This window comes from Falco naumanni, chromosome 8, assembly GCF_017639655.2.
Source record: "Falco naumanni isolate bFalNau1 chromosome 8, bFalNau1.pat, whole genome shotgun sequence".
In the NCBI taxonomy this organism is placed as follows: Eukaryota; Metazoa; Chordata; class Aves; order Falconiformes; family Falconidae; genus Falco; species Falco naumanni.
The window spans coordinates 38,507,768-38,517,757 of record NC_054061.1 but is presented as its reverse complement, the minus strand read 5'-3'; the positions used below and the strand labels follow the sequence as shown (position 1 = coordinate 38,517,757).

The following is a 9,990-nucleotide window of genomic DNA, read 5'->3' as shown; positions in this document are numbered from 1 at the left end:
TTGAGATGCCAAATACTGTCAAAAGAACCATATTCTCCCTCCTCCCCACACCCACCGGAGACGTGGACCCTTCTTTTTTACAGGCTTAGGAGTTGCGAGAGCCGATCAGGGGCTTTCTCCCGAGCCTGCCGCCCGCACCCCCGGACCCTCGGGCGTGGGAGATATATTTCCTCCTCCCGCTGATTTCTAAACAAACTTCTGGAGGGGGGGGGCGGGGGTAAGAATCCCCAGAAGCGCAGAGTCGGGTTTTTTGGTGGTGTGTTTTTGTTGGTTTTTTTTTTTTGTGTGTGTGCTTTTTGTATTTTTTTTTTTTAACTGTCATCCTCGCCGGATTCCAGCGGGCTGCCGGGCATTTCGCCCCCTCGCCCTCCGGCTCTGCTTTTGTCCTTTCCCCGCCGGCCAGCGCAGCCCCCCCAGACACTGAGGCCGCAGCGGAGCCCCCCGGCCGCGGGGCGCCCGGCTGCTGCCCTGTTCTTTCCCACCCCGTCCCCGCCTGCCAAGGAAAGGCACATGTTAATACCACCCGGCGCGGTCATTTTCTGCTACTGCTGCTGCGGGCTCCTCCGTCCGAGACAGATGTTGCGAAACCAAGGCCTCCTCAAGTGCCGCTGCCGCATGCTCTTCAATGACCTGAAGGTCTTCCTGCTGCGGAGACCCCCCGCGCCGCCGCCGCCCTCCCCGCCGCCGCCGCTCCCCATGCCCGGCGGCGCAGAGGCGGCGGCGGGCGGCCCGGCGGGGGCTGCACCGCCCGGGGGGCGCGGGCCCGGCTGGCGGGCGGCGGCGGCGGCGGGCGGCGGCGGAGCGGGCAGCCCGGCCGCCGAGGAGTGGGGCAGCCCCGCCGGGGAGCCGCCCGCCTCCCTGCCCAGCAGCACCTCCTCGGATGACTTCGGCAAGGGCAAGGCCGAGGACCGCTATTCGCTGGGCAGCAGCGTCGACAGCGGCATCCGCACCCCGCTCTGCAGGATCTGCTTCCAGGGGCCCGAGCAGGTGAGCCCGCGGAGGGCGGTGGGCGCTGGGGCGGGGGGACCACGGTGGGCCCGATGGCAGCGATGCTCCAGCCTGCGGGAACTAGGGCCTGCTGCTTGCAGGGGGTCTCCCTGCCACCCGGAACAGGACCCCAAACCCAGAGGTCCAGGTCCTCTGCCCAGGTCCAGGGCTCCAGGATTTTGCGCCTCAGCGGTGTTTTCCAGGGAAATGTGGGGTGGAGGGCGGCTCTGTCTGCCTCTCTGCTGCCTGGCAGCCTTGCCCCCAGGTGCCTGTGCGGGCCTCAGAGCCGTGCAGCTGTGGCATGGGAGGGATGCGTGGACTGCTCCTTGGAGCAGAGCGCATCTTGGCGACAGAGGCTTTTTTGTCGCCTAGTGGGTACCCAGTTGAGATGATCCCAGAAGCGATGCAAAGGATGCGTTTAATGTGCTGACTGCTTTTAAAAATACAACTTCAATCTGTACAAACACGTGGCAGGACACAGCCCCACCTCACCGGTGTTTCCCAGGGGATGGCTAGCAGGGGCTCTGTGGGTTTGCCACAGCTCCCATGCTCCCAGTTGCACAAGCTGGAGAAGGAAAACGGCAGGTTACAATTGTACCTGCTGAAACTGCAGCATTGAGATGCTCCTTGATATGGACTGTGGTTAGGCCAGTGAAGTTTCCCTCCACCACCCAGGAGAATGAAACAGATGCAACCTCAGCAGAATGTAAGGTGCCACCCTGGGACATTATTCTCCCTATTTAATGACAATTAAAAGCAGTCCACGTATTTTCAGGATGGCAGCTTCCTTACAGTGATATACACAGCAGCATTTTTACCTAACGTGACACAGCTGCAGGCAGCAAGGAAGGCTGCAGACCTCTGCTTGTGGGATCAAGCCCAGATATGCAGACAGGCTTTGTTACTCTGGGTAGTCCTGTTACCTGTGATAACAAGGGGTCCTTGCACAAGAAAAGGGTTGCAAGGTTCAGCTTGGCTGATACCTGTTTCCATTTTAGGGGCAGATCCTAGCACATAAGGTAATATGCTGAAATCCTGAGCAAAACAGGTTTTGCCCCATGTCTTCTTTCCCCTTTATGGACCTGTGTGCTGTGCCAAGGAAAGCCAGTGCTCATCTGAGAGTGGCCACGCTCTGGCACACATCCTGCCTGTCCCAAGGCTGCCTACTTCTGTAATGCAGTGATCGTGCCTTGCCTTGTGTGGGTCTCAGGATGGTGGTGATGGGGACAGGGAGGTGAGGAATGCCCTCCCACTGTTCTTTGGGAGATACAGGGCCTGATGCCAACTCATCTGAATATCTACAGTCCTGCTGGATGTGTCATACCAAGGGTCTCATAGCAGAGCTTGATGCTCAATGGACTGTAGCCTTCTCTAATGGTTTAGGCAGCTGACTGATAGCTGTGAGACAGTTTTTGCGGTAGGCTTTTAGATGGGGGAAGGGTGGGGAATCATTCTTTTGGGGGGATGCTGTATGCCTTCCTCACTTGATTTGTCTCCTCCCCGTCTCTTCTAAAAGTTGGAATCCATGCGACTCACTCCCTGGGAATTTGCATTATTCCACATTTCTAGTACTCTTCCCTGGCTTACCATTCTGCCTGTGTACATGAGTTGTAGTGCCTGCAAGATTGGCTTACGTGTCTGAGCAAACAGAGCCTAAGCAGAATTAAAATAGAGGTAACTCGCTTCCTTGGAGAACATTAATGCTTGAAAATAATTGGATGCTAATTTTCACACTGAAAACCTGTGTAGGTTGCATTGTAAAAGTGAGACTATTTGCTGACCATCTGCCAACCTACCTGAGTGAGAAGCTGAGCAGACGTGACTGGCATTTAAGAAAGTTCCACCAGGATTTCTCTTTTTTTGCCTCTCACCAATATGATATAGTTTCTGACCAATATATTAAGACACAGATGGATTCTGCCACTCGTTCTTAAGTGGTACCTTCTTCTGTAAATAATTTTTTTCTTCACCACCAAGGCTTGAGGAGTGTCTGAAACCCTTTGCCCTGTGGCAGCTAAGAAGCATAAGTCACTGAGGAGGCCCGAATCATGGGTTTTTAAAGCTCAGCCAGATCCTGACACAGCTTCCTAGAAGTATGGTTCAGAATAACTGAGAGCTGAAGCAGTGCAGCTGATGTCAAGACCTGCAGTTTGGTTTATTTGGCCCTTATGTCAGTAAAACTCAAACAGGGCTAAATCCCAAATTCCTTGTGCTTTTTTATTATGGTGGTTATTACTGATTTAGCATTTCTCTCCCATTTGTTATCCAACTCAACAGCTGGGCAAAGACTCTTCATGTTTTGGACTCTCAACTATAAAAGTCATAGGTGCACAATATTCTATACCACTCCTGCAAAGATCATAATGAAAATTTATCCACTTGGAAACAAAATACAATTGCTAGTTCCTTACTCTGCAGATTAATAAAAATGACAGATATAAACGGTGTTTTATTTACCTGTCAAAACCATCTGAAACTGCTACAGCTGTGGGCAAATTTGCAGGGCTGCATCACAGTACCAAGAACAAAAGCTTTCATTATAAATTGACTGTTAGGCTCTCTAAGCCTATTTACCCAGATAAAATGACAGCGAGTCTCCAAAAGATGTTTTAATCCTGTTTTGATTTTTTTTTTAAAAAAATACAACAGGCAAAAAGGTTTCTTAGTAATCTGGCTTCACAAGTAGGTTTTATTTAATATCTAATGCAAAACAAAATTGGTAGGGATTTTCACTTTAAATTTATGATTGCCCAACATGCATGATACTTTAGGCTACTGAATCGCTTATATCTTAAGCTCCTCATGTTTGTTTGTGGCTCTTATGTGTAAGCTGATTCTTTCATTTAAAAATGTGCTGAGGACCATAGGAAGGAGTAAAGCTCATTATTGTGAAACTGTTTTGATCCTTCCATGTTACTCGAGAGAAACCAGGGATGCAGACGAGGAAGAGTGCATCTGATGACCAGGTGATCACAGCATCTGGGCTCCCGTTTTGAGAGCATGAAGAGCAAGCTCTGCTCAGGTCTGACAGTTGAAAGAGGCAACTGCTTTTATTGAAAATGAGAGCTTAACATGGTGACAGCTGATGGGCTGAACTCTGAGCTTGGTAATGGCATTGCCTTTTGGGGACTTGCTTGGCATTTTCAAAGGTTTCAGTGACTGAATGTCCCGCACCATTGTGTCAGCTAATTCTGAGACCCTGGATTGAATGGCAAAGCTCTGGGGAGAAAGTAAGAAAGAAATGCTGGAGTATTTTCTTCTGGTTTTGTTAATACCAGTGTTTGCAGGATTTTGTCTGTTTTCCTGGATCTCTGACAATGTTCTGCAAGAGAAAGAAACTAAGATGAGCTCTGCTCTCACAAATGTTTCACAGTATTTGGTATGGTTCCAAGTCGAAAGCAAGTCATGGAGAGTAGCAGGAAAAGACATGGATGAAAAGTCCCTTTACATCAGCAGATAAACTGTTTGCCCATGTCACAAGGAGTTAGTGGTACCATGGAGTTTAGGATCTCAGAGCTGGTGCTAGCCGTGCTGAAAATAAATAGGAAAGTGTTCTTAAATGAAACCTAAGATCATTTGGAAATCAGTCTGTCTCAAGGGTTGCTTGTTAGACTGTCAGTTAGATGGTACGTACGTCTTTTCTTACCCGTCAATTTCTGCCTGCATGTCTCTATTTCTCTGTTCTGGGGAAAAAATGCTGTAAAGATGGAGATTTGAGAAGTCAGTGCGAATAGGATTGGTTGGCTAAGAGGGATCAGAGAGAACAGACTGTGGACTCTTTTGCCTGCAGGCGGCTGGCTTGGACTTAGCTCAGTATTCAATAGAAATGTTTGAAAATAGACTAACCTTCCCACCAAAGTCCCCTCCAGACTTTAGGGATACCAACTCATTAATATGAGAACATGAAGACCTTCAAGGAAATTGAAAGGGAAGACAACTTGTAGTGGATATTAGAGCATGCATTTCCATGGGATATGTAATTAGGCTGTGGAGCTCCTTGCTGCAGGAGCAGAACAAACAACTAAATTTAAGGAAGGATTTTAAAGCCATGTGGTTATTAGGAATATCTAGAGTTGTTGCAATGAATAATAGCACTTCAAAATTTTACTTCTGAAAGTAAAATTAATGCTTCAGGTCTGAAGCCAACCTTGAGATCAGGGTAGCACTGAAGAGGAGCAGAGCCCCGGCTCTGGTCTCTAGCCTCACAGCTCACCAGCCCATTGTGCATGGCAGCGGCACGTCTGGATTTCATGCACATGTAATGTAATGTCTTCAGCATGTAGGCATCTGCCATGCTCAGGACCTCTCTACAGCTAAGGTGACCCTAAATTACTCAGTCTGGATTAAAATGCTGTTCTTGGGCGCCCTGCGTAGGATCAGTGAATTGTTAGTACCATCAGATGGCTGGTCATCAGCATACATTGCTTGAAAAAACTAGTGAGAATCTCAACCCCACTCCTGTTACAAATGCAGGCACAGGCCAAGCCATCATTAACTTCCTGCCTGGTAGTGTGCGCGGAGAAGGCATGAGCTAAGTCAGGAAATATTGCCACTCTATGCACTGGTCTCTCAGCAGCACGGAGGAGTGGAGGAAGCCTCTGGGATACTTGATTTCAAATTTACAATGTTGTAAGATTAAGGAGAATCAGGTACCTCTTTTCTGGAGTGAGACAAAGAGGAAAAGAGGTAGCCTGTAGCAGAATTCAGGGCACGAGCATGATAATGAATGAGTGGAAGAAGAAATAAATGTGCGACCAACATCACAAGCGTGTCCAAAGCCAGGGGAGCTCAGAAAGGGGGGCGATGGTGTTTGGTGGAGTCTGTGCAGACTGGCTAGACCATCAGGACAGTGTTTTCAAACATGTGGAATCACATAATGATGATGCTAGCTTCCCATCCATGTATTTTTCATAGGTGTATTCCCACAGGATGCATTTACTTGGTGTTAGAAGGAGAATCATTCATTGGCAAACAGCCCTGCTAAAACTGAAAACTAAGAGATGCCGGGATGCGGCCCTTTAGATTTCAATCTGTATATTGTAATTTTGACAGAAAGGAAAGACAGATCCTTCCTGTGACATTCAGTCCACCTCTCTGCCTTCCCATCTTTGAATCTTAACACCTCTGCAGCTAACTGTGCTGTTTCATCTGTCCCAGGATCGAATCTATACTTGTGCAGGCAGAACATTTTTGGCTTTGGCAAAAGCTTTGCTTGAGCCATCAAGTGAATGGAGCCCAGGATGTCATCTATTTTAGATTTAGACTGTGTTGCCACAGAGTTGATTGGCAAAGCTCCCATTAATTTCAACAGCAAAAGGGTAGGCATGCAGTAGCAGGGACTTGACCCCTGTATTTCAATAATGTTGTGCACACAGTGGGTTTTCTATAAATAATAGTGAAGGCCACTAATCCCATTGACTTTTAATTGCTCCAGGAGACAGGGTTTTCACCTTTTGTGCCTGCTGAAACTCTGATGCCTGACCCATTTATTTCAGTGCCACTAGCTAGCCTGAGGAGCAGTTTTTCTTTTCTTTCACTTTTCCCCATATAAAAGGCTTCATGAAGGAACTTGTCTGTGTTTGTGTCACTGTTTCTTAAATATACATTTCAGGCTATGATTAACGGTGGCTGATGTCAGTTAGTGACAGAACAAGCAATGCAAAAGCATGTAGCTCCATTGTTTGCATCTGTAGAGTCACTGTTATTTCCACAAAGGCAACACTTGCTCCTGGAATGGCTCTGTTCAGACAAAACTGCATTGCATTCAGGTTGTCTTTCAAGCAAAAATTCATTCCCAGTGAGGGCCTCCTCTGTGGCAGCCTTTTACTCACATTGGCATTTTTCCATTCAAGGTTGCCCCAGTCCAGAAGTGAGAAATATGGTTGTGCCTAAAATCAGTGATTTTGAGTGTCATATGTGTCTGCTGCACATGTTTTCATCACTCCTAGGCATGCGGTAAGATGTTAAGATAGGCTATAATCATTATTGGTCCATATCTGTGGCCACCTCATCCCTTTTATTAGCTGATTGCTAAAGGAATAAAGCCTTGTTATGGTGTTAGCTATTAGAGTTTATGCTCATCAGCCGTCCTCTAAACGTATTGGCCCATTTCAGCCAGATTTTGCAGAGAGTGGAGATCTGAAAGGCATTAAATTCCTGCAAGTTTCATGAAAACTAGCTAGGTGAAGAAAAGGAAACCTAGAAACATCCTGTTGTTGGAGAGATTATAGCATTGGCTGCGCTACACACCGTAAAGTCCATGGAGGACAGAGCTTCAGCTGGAGAAAAAGCTTTAACAGAAACATGTATCCCATTAGAAAAAAACCCACCAAACCAACATGATATGGTTTCCATGGGAAACCAGACTCAAATAATACTCACAGAATAGCTTGTTAACTTTTTATCTTTCTCTTTTTCCTTTGTTAAACAGGGTTACTTGCCTAAAATGAATTGCTTGATGCTAAAGACTTTCCTAGCCTCCCCCATCTTTTCACAACCAACCTTTTATCCTCTTCTGATTTATCACTGGTTACAGTAGAACAGATTACATTGTTGGCAGTGGAGAGTGATGACTTTCTTCTGGTGAGGCTGGTGAGGAAAAAACCAGCAAGACCTGGAAACATATGTAGATAATAAATGGGCTGTCCCCATGCCACTCTGAAAAGTGATAAGGCAAAATGTTGGTAGACAGACTGGTTCCAGTGATAGGTCCCAGATCCTGAAATCCTCACACATCTTTTATTCTGTCATTTTATTTCTTCTTCTTTACACTCTTTGGTGGTTTTCTCTCACCTCCTCTTTCTTCTCTTCTTCGTGGCCAACATCAGTTGACACATCAGACCTTGGTCCCACCTATCCTACTTTTCTCTACTCTGCACCGGTTCTCCTATGGCCTATGTAAAATCTTATCCAAACACACTCTCTGCAGCTTGAACACTGGTGGCACCACTTAAAACAGACACACAAATTTAACCTGCTTCCCTGGGTGGGAGTGGGGGAAAGGACGGTACAGAATGGGAGAATGAGAAGCAAAAATACGTTTTACATGTTGTCTTATTCTTTCCTACATCTGATGCCTTGTGTTTGTTGGAGAAACCAGGCTGTGTCTAAGAGATCCATGTAGGAAGCACCTTTAAAGTTTGTAGTGTATTGAATATTTGAAGGTGTTTGTCCTCACTGGATGCAGATAGTCCTGTAGCTGCAGCCTCTGTGAAGTCTTTCCCTGTGACTACCAGCATAACCTCTGGTACTGTATGGGTTTAGCTTCTCTTAGTTAATCCATGCATTGATCATGCCCAAGCACTGGGCGATGCCCAGGTCTCCAGAGATCAATCAGTCCACCCATCCAAAATCCTGACAGGCTGATCTAACCAGTTCTTAAGAGTGATCATGGTTGGAAACTCCATCTTTCCCGTTGCAGCTCATTTCTTCTTGTCCTGCCCCTTAGGAGGACAGCAGGTTATTTTTACCATTTCCTTTTTTTCCAAAGAGTAAGTAATTGAAGGTATGATCCAGTAGTTGCTTGTAAATACAAAGAAAGTTCATCCTGCAGACTTTACAAGTTCAAGTGACGACTGAGGCCATGACACTTCCTGTTCTTCTCTAGGTGAAACAATTCCAATTCTACCTTTGCTCTTAGGACATGTTTTCTAGACCTCTAATCATCCTTGGTGTTAATCTCTGAACTCTCACCGAACGGTCCATATTTTGCTTTAAATGCGCCATCTAAAGTTGGAAACGATCCTCCAGCTGAGTCCTTGTCAGTGCTGAGCAATGCAGAAAGGTTTTGAATCCTGTTTAACAGATAACAGATGCCATCCATTCTAGGGTGGTTTGCTGTCTTCATTTATTTATTTATTTATGGAACAGCAGAAGATTATTGATTGTTACTAAACTCACGATCCCATATAATCCCCCATGTCTCTCAGAGCTGCTTCCTGGCCAGTCCTCCTCCATCCTGACTCTGTGCAGTTGGCATTACTGCCTTGGTGCAGGAGCTGTACTTGGCCCTACTGAATTGCATTCTTTTTTCCACCTCCAGTCCTCCTCCACAGTAGCAGGCCCTTCCAGGCAGGCTTGCGGATACAGTAAGCATTAACTTTATTGAATCTTCTGTGTCGTTAATGACTTGAATTCTTCTGCCTTGACTCCTGAGAAGAGCTGGGAGGAAGAGGCTGGAGGGGCATCCGTGCTTTTCTTTAAGGATCCCTTGACTGCCAGAGATGAGACTTATGGCTGGGGCCAATCCCATCACTGCTCGCTTATAGCCACATGGAGGAGGAGAGAATGGATCCTCATTACTTCAGTTCAGGTGTCTGCTCTTTGCCCCCCATTAAAGCCAGTCTTAGCAAGGCTGAATATGACCTTTCCTGGCAGATGCAGGCCTCTAGCCGGTCCTACCTGAAATGTTGCCTCCCCCACCATTTTCTCTCCTGCTTCTCCAATCACTATATCATTGATGGGGTGGCTCATATTTCCTCCGCCATCCCCTAATGGGGTCCCACAATGATTCTTTCTCCTTGTCCTTCCCATCTTTCTCTAGCTTGTCCACTTCCTTTGTTATGTCAGCCCTTAAGGCTGGCTCTGCAGGCTTGATTTTCTTCAGTTCAACCCCAGATCTCCTTCTGCCTCCCTGACATCCGTTATTGATGTCAGCTCAAACACCTTGTACCCAGCATTTTCCTCCATGTCCATCTTTTTTCTGCCTTCCTCTTGTGCTAGCACTGTCACTTGAGGCATTAACCCCACCCTCAGTTTGAGCTTCTTTCCTCTCACTTCCCAGCTGTGTGTTTGTGTTGTGCCCAGATCCTTGTTTGCTTTGCTTTGGGTTGCACAGACATTTGCTCAGATCCTCATTTCTTGCCTTCATATCTGTGATGCCTTTTCTCCACCTTCCCAGCACAGGCATTGCCCTGCTTCAACTGAGTCAAAACCAAGGCATGAAGATCATATATTTGACGGGTATCTTGATGGAACAAGTGGTGTCCCTGAGAACTTGCATGT

At 46.9% G+C, this 9,990-nt stretch overlaps 1 protein-coding gene across 1 annotated transcript in view; it reads left to right on the top strand.

Moving 5' to 3' along the window:
• The first annotated feature begins 340 nt into the window (after positions 1–340).
• Positions 341–9,990, top strand: part of MARCHF4 (membrane associated ring-CH-type finger 4) — a 102,263-nt gene continuing 92,613 nt past the window's right edge. Inside the window, exon 1 of the mRNA XM_040604848.1 lies at positions 341–987. Coding sequence (XP_040460782.1) covers positions 511–987 — 477 coding nt within the window. The 5' untranslated portion in view covers positions 341–510. The remainder of the gene's footprint in view (positions 988–9,990) is intronic.